This window comes from Eumetopias jubatus, unplaced genomic scaffold, assembly GCF_037043125.1.
Source record: "Eumetopias jubatus isolate StellerSeaLion01/CBP00866 unplaced genomic scaffold, mEumJub1_p1.0 scaffold_3, whole genome shotgun sequence".
In the NCBI taxonomy this organism is placed as follows: Eukaryota; Metazoa; Chordata; class Mammalia; order Carnivora; family Otariidae; genus Eumetopias; species Eumetopias jubatus.
The window spans coordinates 133,556,107-133,573,446 of NW_028274809.1; the positions used below are offsets into that span (position 1 = coordinate 133,556,107).

General features: G+C 35.2%; 1 protein-coding gene across 2 annotated transcripts in view; it reads left to right on the plus strand.

The window, feature by feature from the left end:
* The window catches only part of INTS6 (integrator complex subunit 6), a 109,177-nt gene that overhangs the window by 40,043 nt on the left and 51,794 nt on the right, over positions 1-17,340 (plus strand). For both annotated transcript variants that reach the window (XR_003609460.1, XM_028104255.1), the window contains exon 5: positions 16,841-17,024. Coding sequence is in view for 1 of the 2 variants with exons in the window: in XM_028104255.1 (XP_027960056.1) it covers positions 16,841-17,024 (184 nt within the window). In the remaining variant the exon portion in view is untranslated. The remainder of the gene's footprint in view (positions 1-16,840; positions 17,025-17,340) is intronic.

The following is a 17,340-nucleotide window of genomic DNA, read 5'->3' on the forward strand; positions in this document are numbered from 1 at the left end:
AGAAAGGAGGCAGAATGGTATAGTATAAGGCACCAGACTGCAAACTAAATTGCATATGTATTCTAGAACCTTTTCTTTCTTTCCCTTTTTTTTTTCGCCACTGAATATATGGTATTCAATTTGTATTGGCTTATATTTCCTTTGTTGTTTTTATTGTCCTTTTTGTTTAACCATAATGTATATACAATAAAATATAGTACTTTCAAGTATAAAACTTGATGAGTTTTGACAAAAGTAAATAAACATCATGTCAAAAGCACAATCATGATACAGACTACATTTATCACTCCAAAAAAATTTTCTTGTGCTTTGCCCCTTGTGGTTAATTTCTGTCATCATCTGGGAACAGCTGGTCTGCTTTCTGTCACTGTGTCTATCTCTCTGTCTATATCTATCTAGTTTTGCTTTTCTAGAATGTTGGAATCATAGTGTATAGTCTGTTGTGTCTGGCTTTTTTCACTTAGCTTAACGCTTTTGAGATTCATCCACTCTGTTGCATATATCAGTGGTTTGTTCTTTTAATTGTTGGGTAATATTCCAGCGTACGGCTATACTACAGTTTGCTTATCCTGTCACCAGATAGAACATTTAGGTTTTTTCCTTTTTTTTTTCTTTACCATTATGAATAAAGTCACTATGTACATTGGCAGACAGGACCTTTTGTGGACATAAGTTTTCATTTCTCTTGGGCATATACATAGGAGTGCAGTTGGTGGGTGATATGATAAGTGTATATCTGACTTTATAAGAAACTGCCAAACTGTTTACTAGGGTGGCTGTACTAGTTTTGCATTCCCACCAGGAATATATGAGAGTTCTAGTTGCTCTACATCCTTCCAACACTTGAATCTTTTCAGTCTTTTAAATTTTAGACAACATAGTGGGTGTGTGGTGTTACCTCCTTTTGGTTTTAGTTTGCATTCCCTAATGACTAATGGTGTTGAACATTTTTCATGTATTTATATGCCATCTGTATGTCTTCTTTGGTGAAGTGAATGTTATCATCTGTTGCCCATTTTTTATTGGATTGTCTTGTTATTTCTGAGTTTTAAGAATCTTTTACATATTCTGGATACAAGTCCTTTATTGGATATATGTTTTTCAAATATTTTCTCTCAATCTGTGGTTTGCCTTTTCCTTCTTTACAATATCTTTTGAAGAGCAAATGTTTTAAATTTTTTTCTTTTATAGTTTGTGCTTTCTGTACCTTGTTCCAGAAATTTTTGCCTAACCCAATGTTATTAAGATTTTTCTCCTATATTTTCTAGAAGGAATTTTATAGGGTGAGCTCTTCCTTTTAGGGTCATGATTCATTAGAATTTTTATGTCTCATGGGAGGAAAGTATTGAGATTCATTTTTTGATAACGTCATTAATCGTATCAATACTGTTTGTTAAAAAGATAATCCTTTCCCCATTGCATTGCTGTGGCATCTTTGTTGAAAGTCAGTTGGCCACTTCTGGGTTTTCTATCCTGTTTTGTTGATTTCTATGTCTGTCTTTTGCCAGTACAGCACTGTCTGTAAGTTTTATAAGTCTTGAAGTCTCAGTTAGTTTAAGTCTCCAACTTGTTCTTTTCCAAAATTGTGTTGTCCATCCTAGGTCTTTTGAGTTCGTTTAGCCATAGCAATTTAGAATTAGCTTGATAATTTTTTACAAGAGAGCCTGCTGCAATTTTGTTCAAGCAAGCTCTAAGCCCAACAAGGGGCTTGAATTTATGACCCCATGATCAAGAGTCACATGCTCTACTGACTGAGCTAGCCAGGTGCCCCACCTACTGCAATTTTGATTGGAATTACACTGAATCTATAAATTAATTTGGGAAAAGTCAACACCTTACATTATTAGTTATTCTAATCCATGGAGACAGTAATCTCAGATTTTTTAAGTCTTAACTTTTCTCAGTGATGTTTGTAGATTTTGCTGTATGTTTTGCACATATATTTTGATGCTATTGTAAATTAGTCTTTTTTATTTTCAATTTCTGATTTTTGCTTGCACATAGAAATAGAGTTGATTTCTGTATTTTGACCTCGTAATCTCTGATTTTCCTAAATTCACTTACCTGTAATAGTTTTTTCTAGATTTTTGGGAATTTTTTGCATACAGAATCATATTTGTAAATATAGAATGTTTTACTTATACGTTTTCAGTATCTGTCTGCTTTTTATTTCCTTTCTTACCTTAATGTGCTGGTAAAAGTGGTGAGAATGGACATCTTTGCCTTGTTCCTAATCTTGGGGGATGGGGTGGGAAGTGAAAACTTTTACCACGTAAGTGTGATGTTAACTGTAGGTTTTTTGTGTACTCTTTTCATCGGATTGTGGAAATTTTCTTTTGTTCCCAGTTTGTTGAGGTGTTGTTTTTTTTTTTTAAATCATGAATGGGTATTGAAATGTCAGATGTTTTTAATGCATATGTTCAGATCATCGTATGATTTTTCTTTTTTAATCTTGTTAATATAGTGAAATACATTGATTAATTTTTGATGTAAAATTTATTTTACATTGTTACATTGTTATATGTACATATATACACATGTATATATACATACACATATATACAATGTATGTTACATTGTTTATGTGTATGTATATATATTTGTGTGTGTATCCTTGTTATATAGTCTGTAAATGAGGAAGCTGATACACAAAAGTTGTGGTGTAAGTAAGCAAGCAATAGGAACCCAGGAAGCAGTAATCTGAACTATTTGTTATAAAGTCAAGCAGAAAAACAAATGTCAGTAAGGTGACTGAATATGGCACAGTGTAAACATTAAATGGGAATCCAGATAAGTAACAGGATGTAGCAAAATGGGAGAACATGGATTTAAATCTTGGTTTTTCCCAAAGCCTCAATAATTTGGAAAAATGTATCAATCTCTTTATATCAGGGTTTCTTTACCCTCCTCCTACTCCCAAATGATTATTCTGTTTATTTGATTCTAAGAAACATTATCTACCCATTCTCTACCCTCTTCAGCTTTTCTGAAGTCAGGAGAAATGTGTTAGTTCTCAGCAGGGAGGTAACCTGTGATGGACTTGTGTCTGGTAATGTCTGTCAGTGCAGATTTTAGGCATAGGTGTGGGCCATTTAGCTATCACTCTGGCCGAACTGTTTACTTTGCTAGCACCTCATGTCAGGTGAAATTTTTATATTCTATTTTAAAGAATTAATATGTTTCAGTTTAATGTGAACATTTGGCTAATAATTACATTTACAGAAGGGCTAGTAATAAAGGCAAGAATTCCCATTCTCATTTCTTTTCACAAAGGCTTTTAATTACTTGCATTTTTGTGTTTACTCACATATGTCCAATTTTTAAAAACTCTTCTTGTGGAATTTTCAAATATGTACAAAAATAGGGGAGATAAAATAATAAACCTCAAGAACCCTTATCCAGCTTCAGTTGTTACACAGATTTTGTTGGTCTTGTTTTTATCTGTTCTGCCCCTGCTGCCATTTTTAGGGAGAATATATTATCCTACAGAGAGAGAGAGAGACCTCACATTTGTGAGCAGGGGAAGGAACAGATGGCGGGAGGGGGATGGGAAAAGAAATCTCAAGTAGACTCCTCATGGAGTGCAGAGTTGCACATGGGGCTTGATCTCACAACCCTGAGTTCATGACCTGAGCCGAAACCAAGAGTTGGACACTTAACTGACTGAGCCACCCAGGTGCCCCGGGAATATTCTAAAGCAAATTACAAACACTGTATCATTTCACTCATAAGTATTTCTGTATGCCTCTTTGACATCTAAGGACAGCCATATGTATCTGTTTACATCATCAATGTTCTATAGCCTAATGAAACTTTAATGTATCTCAACATTTTGTTAAATTTAAATTTAATTTTTTTTAAAGGAAACTCTATGCCCAATGTGGGGCTTGAACTCACAGCCCTGACACTGGGTCAGCCAGGTGCTGCTAAATTTAATTTTTAAAAAATAGTTAATTTTGGGGGCGCCTGGGTGGCTCAGTCGTTAAGCGTCTGCCTTCCGCTCAGGTCATGATCCCGGGGTCCTGGGACCGAGCCCCACATCGGCCTCCCTGCTCAGCGGGAAGCCTGCGTCTCCCCTCTCCCACTCCCCCTTCTTGTGCTCTCTTCTCTCGCTGTGTCTCTCTCTGTCAAATAGATAAATAAAATCTTAAAAAAAATAAAAATAATTTTTAAATAATTAAATTAATTTTATTTTTAATTTATCTCTGTAGCTTCACAGAAATTTTAAGGGGTCCAATAAATAATAGTCTGATACCTAATTTGTATTCCAGTTTCTCTAATTGTCTCACAAATGTCGACATTTATTTGAACCAGAATCCAAACATGGTTCATATATTACATCTGATTGCTACATATTTTTAACTAGAGGTTTCATAGAAATTTAGCAAAAATTTGGATTCCTAATTCTTGCTTGAAAATTTTTAAAGAATTTATTGCTGTATAGTGAATTAACAATGAAATTTTAAAAATATGTTATATACAATAGATTACCTACTGTATAATAGGCAGTGCGAATAAAGGCAGTTGAAATTGCCAAGTTTCTGAGAAGTAAAACTTTCCCTGATTATGAAGAATTGTTACTGAGGAATCAAAACATCTGGCCAAAGTCAACCTTTCAAAGCAAAGCATTATATCATCTAGTAATTTATAACTGAAATAAAAAGAATACAAAAATATTCTGAGGTTAATCAAATGGAAATGCAAGTGAAGCACTGTTAGTCTTTAATATACCTTGAAATTATACTTTCCAAACTGAAGGTGCTGGTGTGGTCAAGTTCATAAGCACAAGCTATAAAATATGACTCTGATGTTGTTCTTAGAAAAGGGATTCAGAAGACCCTCTAGACCCAGTGTGGAGAAGACTTAAAACTCTGTGATACTCAAACTCAAACTCTGTGATATGGAAGAAAAAAGGGATATGAAGCTACTTGGATAATTGTGTGCTGTTGTTGGAAAAATTTTTATATACATTTAATGTTAAATTTTGGGGAACCAAAATTATGTTAAATTGATAATATGCTTTAGAGTCATAAGTTATAAGTAATAGGTGTATTGGAAGATTAAATGAGATGATTCAAGCAGGATGTTTAATTGAAACCCTAGTTCAGAGTTCAGCAAATGATGAATTGTCAGCTTGTTAACTTGCTATGTGATTTGAGGCAATATTTGGTATGAACAAGAAGTCTTTAAGCTTTGTCTTTCTCTGCTTCTTGGAATTATCAAGAAAAGCTTATTGTTATTTTTAGGGGTACAGTCTGTTGCCAGAAGATAGGGACATATATAACATGCTGTGGGAAGTTTTTTTGATAAGTTTTCATACTTGAAGTGTTAAGTGTTCTCAGTTACCTAGAAAATAATAGCTCTCAGAATGATTCAGAAAGCTCTTACTATTTTATTTTATTTTATTTTTTTATTTATTTGTCAGAGAGAGAGAGCACAAGCAGGGGAAGCTGCAGGCAGAGGGAGAAGCAAGCTCCCTGCTGAGCATGGAGCCCCATGCGGGACTTGATCCCAGGACCCTGAGATCATGACCTGAACAAGGCAGATGCTTAACTGATTGAGCCACCCAGGCGTCCCACTATTTTTTATTTTTAAAGTTTCTTTAGCAACATGCTTTAAATTAAACATCTGATCTAATACTTTACAATTTATTACAGTTTTAATGTTGGATTCTTTATACTATTAACAGTTTATAATTTGGGATATTAACAATTGTGAGTAGTTATACGTTATTGTACATCTTTTGAGAAAAATACTCTTCTGGTTGTGTGTATTTGAAACTTAGTTTTTACAAAAAATTATGCTTCATATATTAAGTACTCTGTTACCATTTTAAGCATGTTATATCATCACGTTAATAGTAGAGGTAGAGAAAGTGTCAGGGCCTAGGACATAGCATATTCTATATTTTTGTCTATAATTGTTTTCGTTATCAGTCCCTTGCTTTTTGCTTTCATTAACCTGTTTCTTCCTCTCATTTCTATTCCTTTTGCCATCAGTCACCCTGGTGCTTTTCTTAAACTGTTAGTTCCTTAAGTCGTCTTGGTTTTTTTCAGCCTGTCATACCATGGCAGTAATGATTCTAAAGCACACCACTTGAGCGTGTTATTCTACTGTTAAATGTTTCATTGCTTTCCATCATTCACTAGATTCCTTAGCACCCTTTACAACTTAGCCATTCACCTTATTTATCCATACATCATTTATTCATTTAGCCATATTTATTGAGTTTCTTCTGTGAACCAGACACTGTGCTAGGCTCTAAGGATCAAATGGTTAGTAAAAACAAACAGGAGCTCTGCCGCCATTAGTCTAGTTGAGAAGACAAACGTCAATAAAAATATCACATAGATAAAAATAAATTGCAATTATCATATATCCTGCAGAAGGAGAGGAATATCTGCTATAAGAGCTTATAATAAGGGCACACTAGATCTAGTCAAGGAGGTCAGGGAAAGCTAAGATCTGAAGAAATGAGTAAGATTTACGACACAAAAAGTGGGAAAGATGATCATATCAGGCAGAGGGACTGTGCAAAGACTCTTTTCCCAAAGGAAGTATTTTTTTTTTTTAAGATTTATTTATTTATTTGACAGAAAGTACAAAAGCAGGGGGAGGGGCAGAGGGAGAAGGAGAAGCAGGCTCCCCGCTGGGGCTCGATCCCAGGACCCCGAGATCATGACCTTGGCAAAAAGCAGACATTTCACGGACTGAGCCACCCAGGTGCCCCCCAAAGGGAGTATGTTTTGAGAACAAGACTAGAAAAAAGCTAATGTGACTTAGTGCATAAAAGAAAAGGGATCATTGTATAAAATGGAAAAGAAGGTTGGCTTGACCACATAAAGGTCTTGAAGCAATGCCAAGTAATGTTGTTATTAATATAAAAGCAATAGGAGGTCATCCAAGGGTTTTATTTGGAGGTTTTGGGTGGAGGAGGGGAAGACAAATGGATGTTGGAAGACCAGTTAGGCATTGTTGCATTAGTTCTGCCAATAGCTTGGCCAAGGAGCTTGGTGATGGTAGAAGAGATAGAAGTAGTCATTTTAAGAGATATTTGTAAGGTTAAATCAACCACATTTGTTGACATACATTATATGACATTTGGGGGTATAATAAGGAAGAGGGAGAATGGCTTCTTGCAGTACTGGAGAGATGATGGTACCATTCCCTGAGCTAGGAAATGTTGAAAGAGTATCAATTTAGGTGGAGGAAAATCATGACTTCAGTTTTGAATGTTGAGTTTAAGGTACCTTTGAGCCATTCAAGGGAAATGTCAAGTAGGCAGAAGAATATTTGGTGCTCAGAAGAAAGATCTAGGCTGGACATATAAAAATGTTTAATATTATCTGAGTATAGATAGTAAATGAAACTGTGGGCAGGGGTTGAGGGTTTAAAATATAGATTGGCCAAGGCTTAAAACTAAGCCTTGAGGATCTGTAGCAGTTAATGGTATTGAAGGTTGAGTCTGGGTTGTGAGTGAGGGTAGAAGACTGAACAGCCAGAGAAGAGAAGGAAAACCATGAGAATATTCCAGTGTGAAAGCCAAAGGAGGAGTGTCTTTCTAAAGAGTGGTAAATAGTTTTGAATGCTGCTGGGAAGCTAACTGAAAAATCTCCACTAGATTTAATGGCACCATTATCTGTTTCTGTGTAACACATCATCATAAATCTTAGAGGCTTAAAACCATTTTATTATATCTCAAGATTCTGTGGGTTGACTTCATTCAGCTGGGTGCTTAACTGGGACTGGAACATTGAAGATGGCCTTTTTTTTATAAGTCTGGGGCTTTGGTGCTCACTGTTGCCTGGGCACTTTGGTGCTTGTCCCTGTGACTTCTATCTCCATATGATGTCTCATCAGTCAGTGGTCAAGTTCAAGCTTCTTCATGAGGCGGCTGGCTCCCAAGGGGGCGGTGGTGAAGCTGTGAGGCCTGTTAAGACTTAGGCCTGGAACACTTCCCTTACTTGTCATTTACCACAGTGACCAAAAAAAGATCATGGGTGACTTCATGTGGGAATTGTTTTAATGGACTGAAAAGACTAGGGAATGACTAGTAGATGAAGAAAAAATTCCTTGTCATTCTTTTATATTTTCTCTAAACTTGACCCAAAATAGGCTACTAATTTCCTGAACACTTCTGGTTTTTTCCCTCACATACTCCCTTTTCCTGAATGTTGTTCCTCTATCTACCCCTTATTAAAACCTTACCTATTTTTTTTTTTTTAAGATTTATTTATTTGAGAGAGAGAGAGAACAGAGTGTACAAGCAGGGAGGGGGCAGAGGGAAAAGGAGAGGGGAGGCAGACTCCCCACTGAGCAGAGTCCAAAATGGAGCTCAGTTTCTCTCATGACCCTGAGATCATGTCTCTCTCAGTCTCTCTCATGACCCTGAGCCAAAACGAAGAGTCTGATGCTTATAAACAACTGAGCCACCCAGGCGCCCCTAAAACTTTACCCATTCTTAAAGCCTTTCTTTAAATCTACAGTTTTTCTCCTCCTTTGTACTTTACTCTCCAACAGCTTTGAATTTTAATTTAGTTTTTCATCTTAGTATTTGTTTTTTTATTTCTTGCCTCCTATATTTTTGATTATGATCTTCACTCTGCACATGCCACCCCCCAATCTGCAAAAGGTTCTAGATTCTTAGTAAACTTCATTTTCCTAGCTTACTCAGATGCTGCTTTTCGGTGAGCCTTCCCTGGTTCATCCCCCAGATAATCACTTATTCCTTCTCTAGTCATACATACTGTTACTTTGTACATATCGTAAGATATTACAGTGATTTATTTACATTTTCTTGAAGATAGGACATTACAGTGTCTTATGTGTTGCCTTTCATTAAGTGGTTTCTGAGTTGTAGCTTGATTTGTGATTTCCATTCTTATTTTTTTAAAAAGGCCTCACCTGATAACAATTAAAAATTAGAGACTAATAATGACCTAAGTACTTCTTTGATACTGTGCCAAGTCCATTGGTACTAGGCCAGTGTATTAACTGTAAAGAAAAGTGATGGTTAGGTGTATGAGATAAAAAATTTTGCAAGAAATAATATATGGTTGTTCTTTGTATAAATAAGGCAAGAATTTGGGGGTTATATTCTGTGTAGGCCTCAGTGGAAGTATGTCCATATGTAAATTCTCATTATGAGTATTGTACACTGAACTAGGCCGAGTACTTGCTATGGCTTCAACATATGGAATAGTTGTCTCTCCACCCCCTCCTCTGGGTGTCAGGTTTGCAGCTCATGTCTTTGTGTCCTCTGTGTAGGTGCATACAAGGGTCATAGAGATTAAGTACATACATGGTAAGAGAGTAATCCTCCCAGCTCTTGAAGATAAGACTACCTGGTTTTGTGACCCACCCACAAACATTACCATAGAATCTGTGTTTGTGTGTTTGCATCCACATCTGTATGTGTGTTTGCGGGGAGTGCAGGTCTTATTGGCAGGACTGAGAGGTGCTTGTGCTCTGACTGCAGCTCTTACTCTGCCGCTCTTACTCTTGTACTTTTCTTCGGCTGTGGGAATGGGAAGGACCTCATTTATTTCATTTGACAAATACTATGGTGGGAGGTGGGGCACAGAAAAGAATAAGGTCCTTCTTCCTGCCCTCTCTCAAACTGGTGGGATAGGTAAATAGGTGCCAGGTGTAAATAGGTCATGAAAACAAAAGGTGGGAAGTATGATTATTAAAGGACTTACTATTTGAATTACTTCTGTAATAGAACCAGTTGGCAGAACATCCAAGTGCAAGGTAAACCTCGTAAGTGTTGGTACAGATCAGTCAGTCTTGACTGTCATGGTCGGCTCTGGTGTGGCCATCATTTAGAAAGGAGCCAGTTAGGTGGTGTACCAGGAGAAATCTGCTTAGTTCCTGAATTAAAGATGTTTTAAAAATAAATTTTTGTCTTTTTTTTTTTTTTTTACTATTTGCTGACTTTTATTTTTTGCATTCTGCAGGTCTAAAAAATAAGTAGTAATGTGTAAGAATTTTGGTCATCTAAGGTTTTATAATAGTTTCTCTTAAAGTGAGCTAGCTAGAACATCTCAAATATTTGGCTTGGTATAGTCCTTATTAAATCTTGACAGAATGCCATGCTTTAGTAGGTGCTCAGTGAATAACAGAATAATTAAAATTTAAGTTGAGTCTTAGTCCATTCTAGCACAGTTGCAACTAATTAGGATTTGAACCATAATCAAAAACAAAGCAGTTGAATGAAGGAGAAATTGCACTTTTATAATATAAAGTTTGAGCAAGCCTAATGATAGACTATCACATACCTAATTTGCCATTTACTTTTTATACCTATGGAGAAATAAATTTTATTCTTTTTTAATAAGAAGTTCAGGAAAGACTCAAAGGTGAAAAGGCAGTAAGATAGATCTCCAAAAGAGAAGGAAAAATAGGACAGTTTTCCTGAATTTAAATTGGAGTTACATTTCCTTTTCTGTCAACTACCAAGATAATTACAAAGAATGTCTGGAACGGTGATATCAACGAAATGAATCATTTAAATAATTTGGAGGGGCGCCTGGTGGCTCCGTTGGTTGAGCGCCGGCTCTTGGTTTCAGCTTAGGTCGTGAATCTTGGGGTGCTGGGATCAAGCCCCGAGTTAGACGCTGCGCTCAGTTGGAGTCGGCTGGAGATTATCTCCCTCACCCTGTCGCTCTGCTCCTCCCCGTTCACACTCTTCTCTCTAAAATAAATAAAATCTTAAAAAAAATACAATAAAATTAAATAATATAGAAAACTTCAATTGTATACAAGTAAAAAGAAAACTTTGTTAGTATAAACAGTAATTTTCTTTGCTTATTAATAAGTCCATTAGACTGAAGTTTTGCCAAGTATCATCTTATGAAGACCCTAATAAAGACCAATAATGTCATGATTATGGGAAAATTATTGTATTATTGAATTGCATATGATTTAGCCAGTTCTTAAAATTTGCAGTCCTTACATGGTCTAAACTTGATTATATAGCAGGGATTATTTGAGTATATATCCTCCAAACCTATATCTTCTGACATGGATCTTATATTAACAACTTATCTCTAAAATGGGGATAATAATAGTACCTATCCTGTTGGTTTGTTATTAAATATATGAAAAGCTCACAGAATTGTGCTTGGCACATAGCAAGTGCTCAATATCCTACCTATTATTCTTGCTTATTTTTATGTACTTGGGAATTAGGAGAGAACAGCAGGAGGGAGAAGATGTATCACTACCTCTTTACATTGGATAAAGAAGTAACTGGGGGAAAGCATAGGATGTTTTATAAAACAATCTAAATTATTTATAAAATATACTAATTACTGGCTTAAAATCACTAGGTTTTTAAAGGGATGATTTAAAATTTTTTATAAAAGTCGTTATTTTCATTATTGTTTTTCTTCCATTTAATAAATTAGTTTTTTTATATGGTTATCTCAATACTTGACTTTTAAAAATGTAGATGATGGTTTCAATAGTGGTTAGGCAGTATAATGAAGTGGTTAAGAGCACAGAATCAACGGCCAGACGAGCTGGGTTTGAATTCTGTCTCCTTACTATTTACTTTGTACTTCTCAGAAAGTTATTGGAATTCTTTGTGCCTCTGTTATCATTTGTAAATGGGATTGTATGATGCTTGTCTCATTTGTTTCTTTTTGTGGGTTAAATGAATTAATTACATAATATATAATATAATGAATTAATATATATTTATATATATGAACTATATATAGGGTTTAGAACAATGTCTGCCGTGTAGTAGTAACTACTATGTAAATGTTGTTATTAATGACTAACTTTTTTTTTAGCATCATCAGTTTAGATACTTTTGAATACTCTTGTACTAAAGTTTCTTGCAGTTAAGTTTAAAAAACTATTTTCCTGCCAAGTGTTCAGAAATAAGCCAGTAAATATCTTCATAGCCAGTATTGTTGTTTTCTGGTTAGCTTATCCTCCAACACACCTCTAAAAAAATTCCTTTAGGAACATGATCCCTTTCCTCTGAGCCCTTTGAGTGGTGGGACCGCATTTTATTGTGCATCTTTAAATACCCAGGACCTAAACATGCCTAATATTTGGTAGGTGAATAAAAAATGATGACTGAAAGGAGCATGCATAATTTTCAGGGAGTATTCTGCCCCCTTGCAGTATATTTTAATAGCTGATCAAGGAGAACTCTCTGTTTGGAGTCCTTAAAAATGTGGGACCTTTGGGGTTTGTGATTATAATCTAATCTACTTTAATTAAGGCATGTATGAAGTTTTCTTGTCTTTGATTTTGTATAAAACATAATAGTTAACCACTTGAATGAACACTTTATTTGCTTTTGACAGTTATCTTCATATTAACATATTCAGATATTCTGGATAAGAATAAATGATACAAAATTTCTACATATTTGCCGAGTTTTGTTCTTTTTTGTTGTAGATTTTTAAAAATTTAGTAAATGAAACAGAACCCTGCAGATCATTAAGCTGTAGTTTCCTTTGTTCCTCTACTCAATGTTAACTTTCTTCCCTCTTACCCATCCCACCCCATCATGAATTTGGTCTATAGCTTTTTAGTTCATTTTTCTCACTTTTACTGCATGTACATGTTATACATACATAAAACTAAATTAAGTAATTGTTTAACAGTGTATACAGATGCTTTTTTCTATGTCATTTTGTATCTTGGCTTTCTTTTCATCTGATAATTGTTTTGATTCACACAAATAGACTCACACTTGTAGTGTCCCCCAATATAAGAAAAAAGGTGATATATTCTAGAAGAGTGGAGAAAGAATGTTTTTTTCAATAGTATGTCAGTTGGGTATCCATTTGAGAAAAAAATCTACCTCCACTTCTAGCTCATAGAATAGACTCAATTTCAGGTTTAAATATAAGTGGTAAAATAATAAAACTTTTAGAAGAAATTTTCATGATCTTTGAGGGCACAAAAAGTACTAACCATGGAAGAAAAAATGTATTAAGATAACAAATTCACTTTATCAAAAGATACCACTAAAATAGTAAAAGAGGTGACAGTGGGAAAAGACATTTGCAGTACATATATCTAACAAGGGACTCATCCAGAATATATTATTAATTTTTCAAATCAATAAAAAAGGTAACTCAAGTTTTTAAAAAGTAGGCAGATGACTTTAACAGGCACTTCACACAAGAGCACTTTTGCTCCTCAGTGTATACCAACAGAAAGGCGTATTTAGGTTTTTCATAAAGACATGCCGTAATTTCCTAGTTGTAGTATTCATCTAGAAAGAAACTAGAAGCAACCCAAATACTTATCAACAAAAAAATAAATTCCAGTATATATTCTGTCTCTATTCCTTTGTCCATCTCTCTCTCCCTCTCTTTCTGTTTTTTACACTCAACATGCTATATGGCAATGGGAATGAATGATCTACACTTAAATATGCAACAGTATGAATCTCAACCCTGTAATATTGAATGGAAGAAGCCATAAGCCAAAGAGAACATATTCTATAATTCCATTTATGTAAAGTTCAAAATGAGGAAAAACTGATCAGTTGGAGAGGGATAATGACTGGAGGGGCATAAATTAGTAAGTTTCTGTTTCTTGATAAAAATGCTAATTACCCAAGGACATTCATCTTGCGAAAATTCATCAAGCTGTACATTCATGATTTATGTTCTTTTATGCATGCGTGCATGAATTGTATGTTAAATTCAAAAAATACTGTTTTGAAATCTATCCGTGTTGGATCTTAGAGGTTGAGTTTATTCATTTCAACTCTGATGTATAAAGAGACCACAGTTTATTTATTGGTTCCCTTATTGGACTTGTAGGTTGTTTCCTGTTTCAAATAATGCTGTAGACAGTATTCTTTTACGTGGTTTCTTGTAAACATATATGACAGTTTCTTTAAGATGTATAACTAGAGATGGCATTACTGGGTCCTAGTGTATGCTAATCTTCAGCTTATCAGATATTATCAAATTGTTTTCTAAAATGATTTTATGTAAGAATGATGGAAAGTTTCCATTGCTACACACACACACACACACACACACACACGTCACCACTTTTGTCAACCCTTAAAATTTTGCTAATGTGCTGGGTGCAAAATGATACATCGCTGATACTTTAATTTGTATTGTCTGGCCATATGGATTTCCTTAGGTATTTTTTCCTCCATTTTTCTCTTTTGGGAATTACCTATTTGTATTTTTGCACATTTTTCCTATGGTTAATTTTATATTTATTTCTTGATTTATGTGCAGTTTGTCTTGATTCTCAAAGTCCATATTCGGAAAAACTTCCGTTTGTGATTTTAACATGCTGCTAGAATTTCAGTTGTAGACTTTAGATTTGGAGTAGTTGAACCTTCTTAAGGATATTTTTCCTTCAGGCTCTTTATCTTTTTCCTGTCCCTGTTTGCCTACCATTGCTCCTTCCAATATTACTAGCACATTTCAGCTATAGGGGATTTTTTTTCCTCTTCTGTTGATGAGAGGGGGTAGTAGTGATATGGGGAGGGGGAAATGATAAATAGAAAAATAAATAAAAATTTGACAAATTTATAAAAATGATATGACTATGTATAAAATATGCTTGTGACCATTCTTGGTTGTTTTATTTTACTTGAAATACTTTTCAGATCTGGCATTCCACAAAGGCCAGCTATTTTGTTGTATATTGTCTCCCTTGTAGATGATTATCATTATCTGATTTGTGTGTGTGTGTCTGTCTGTCTGTCTGTCTGTAAGTGGAGAAGAGAGAGAGAGAAATTATCTGATTAGTTGTGTGTGTGTGTGTGTGTATACAGTTTGGGGTCGGTCTTTGTCCTATCCACTGCTTATATATGAGGTCTGTGCAGTGCTGTTATCCAGTGGGTTCTTGAGACCGTTCCATGTATTGATTATATCCCAAAGTAACTATTTTAACAGTTCAAAACCCTCTTCTTCCAGTGCTTACTTGTGCTTTGATTTTTTTTGTGATCTTAGAAAATGACCAAACACTTGGTAGTTATGTTTCCCAGGTACAGAGGTGGTGGGGCTGGAGTAAAGGAGATGATGGAGACAGTGTTTTCCTTTTTATCTTCTGGCAGGGTGTGGTAATATTAGCAAGGGCTTGGAGTTCCTGAACTGTTTTCCAAGTGTCACGGCACCTTTGAGGTTAGAGAACCTTCCTCACAGAACATCCTGGCCCAGATTTCTTCAACATTCCATCCTTACTGCCTCTGACTTCTGCCTTAAGCAGGATCAGTGCCAGAGGAAAAGCTCATGACCCCTGGCCATGGTCACAAAACCTTGGCTGATTTTGATCTTGCAGCATATTCTCTTGGCATGAATCTTTCAGAGAGGTGCCAGTTTAGCAGAGCTTCACTAGGAATTCTCTTCCGAGAATAGAATCTGATTTTTTTTTTAAATGGTTTAATGTAACTCATAAAGAAACTTGAGTCTTAAGGCAGTGTGGAATGACTTATGCCTAATTTATCAAGTGCAGAAATCTTTGAGGTGAGAAATAGAAAGGTCATAAGCAATACAGTTATGTTTGCTGTATGACCATAGCAGTATAAATTTTGGCAATTAATTTGGAAGTGATGATTTTAAAGTATTTTCTGTGCTTTAGAGAAAATTCTAAATAAATCCCCGAATATGGTAATCCTGGGCTTTATTCTTATTTTTAAGAATTATACAAGTGATGAAGATTTTTGTTTTCTTGGGCACCATGTCATTATCACACTTAAAATATTAATAATTCCAGTAACGTATATTCCATATTTTCTCAATTTTCTCAAAAAATCTTTGCTTTTGATTTCTTTGTCTCTTATTCTGTAATGTTCCGCCAACCCTCCCCACTCCCCACTCTTTGCTTTTTCATGCCATTGATTTATTGGAGAAGCCAGGTCATCTGCCCTGTAGGATGTCCCATTTGCTGGATTTGACTTACTGCTTCTTGTGGTGGTATTTAACTTGATCCTGTGTTCCCTGTGTCTAGGCAGCTAGAACAAAAGGCTTGATGAGGTTCCGTTCAACTTTTCCTTCCCTTTCCCCTTTTCTTTCTTTTCAGTGCTATATACCTGCTTCTTCATACACATTCTTTCTGGTTGTCACCAGTTATGCTAAGATTCGTGTGTGGATTCTCTTGGTCCTCTGTTACTTGCTTGGTGCAGAGGTGCCCATTAGAATCACTTCAATGTCTTCTAAGATTCTTAAGAATCCAAGATTCTAATTTAGCAGGTCTGATGGGTTTGGGGAATAACATCTATTAAAAAACACATGGAAAAATAAAAAGCCCTTTACCTTTACTCAGATGTGGTAAGAATCATTATCTTTAATATATTTAATATATAATTAGAGTGACAAAATTTACTTTTATGCAGATGCTTTGAGAATATATGTTTTGTCAAAAAATGGAGCCTAATTAAAATTATTAACTGGAGATGTTTTTGAGGCTGCTGTGATGTAACAGAAAAAGTACTGACTTAGACCCAGGAGGCCAAATCACTTATTCTCTCTGAGACATTTTTTTAATGTAGAAAATAAGAATAAGATATTTATTATAGGCTTGTTTTAATGATTAAATGAAATGATTATTTGGAAGCAGTCCAGCACCTGGTGCTTAGTTGAATGGAAACCTAAAAAGCATTACAATAATAGATGTTTTTCAATCGAGGTCTTTAGAGTAAAAGCTTAAGAAAATTGAAGTAATAACCTCTCAGGTGCTTATTTTAGCCATATCTTTATAAGCGTTTGTTTTTGAGCTTGTTTTTTGAGTGATAGGAGACTGATGATATATAGTTTTTAATATATGTGTAATTAATGTGGCCTTTTGGGAAAAACAGCATGTGGAATCTTATTTTTTCCCCCCTTATTTTCAGCTCCATTTACCTCTTAATTCTCCTTTGCCTGGAAGTGAATTGACCAAGGAACCTTTTCGTTGGGATCAGAGACTCTTTGCACTAGTGTTGCGGTTGCCTGGCACCATGTCAGTAGAATCAGAACAGTTGACAGGTGTGCCTTTAGATGACTCTGCGATCACACCAATGTGTGAAGTGACAGGCGGTAAGTTTCTTTGCTGGCAGTAATTCAGCGACTTAAGGCAGAGTTTATCCGAATGTTCTAAAATGTACATTTCAAACACTCCATGTTTGTTTTTGTTCAACAAGTTAATGTTAGGAATTAGTAGACGTATATGGTTTTAAAACTACATCGATGAACATCTATGATCTGATTTGAGTGGATTTAATACTATTGGATCTGAAATGAATGGTATTTCTTTCTACCCATATAGAAAGTGCTGGTACTTGAAATTGTTTAACTTCTGCCTTATCTATAGAGATTACCAATGGTTCATGTATGCAGTAAAATTATTTTCTCT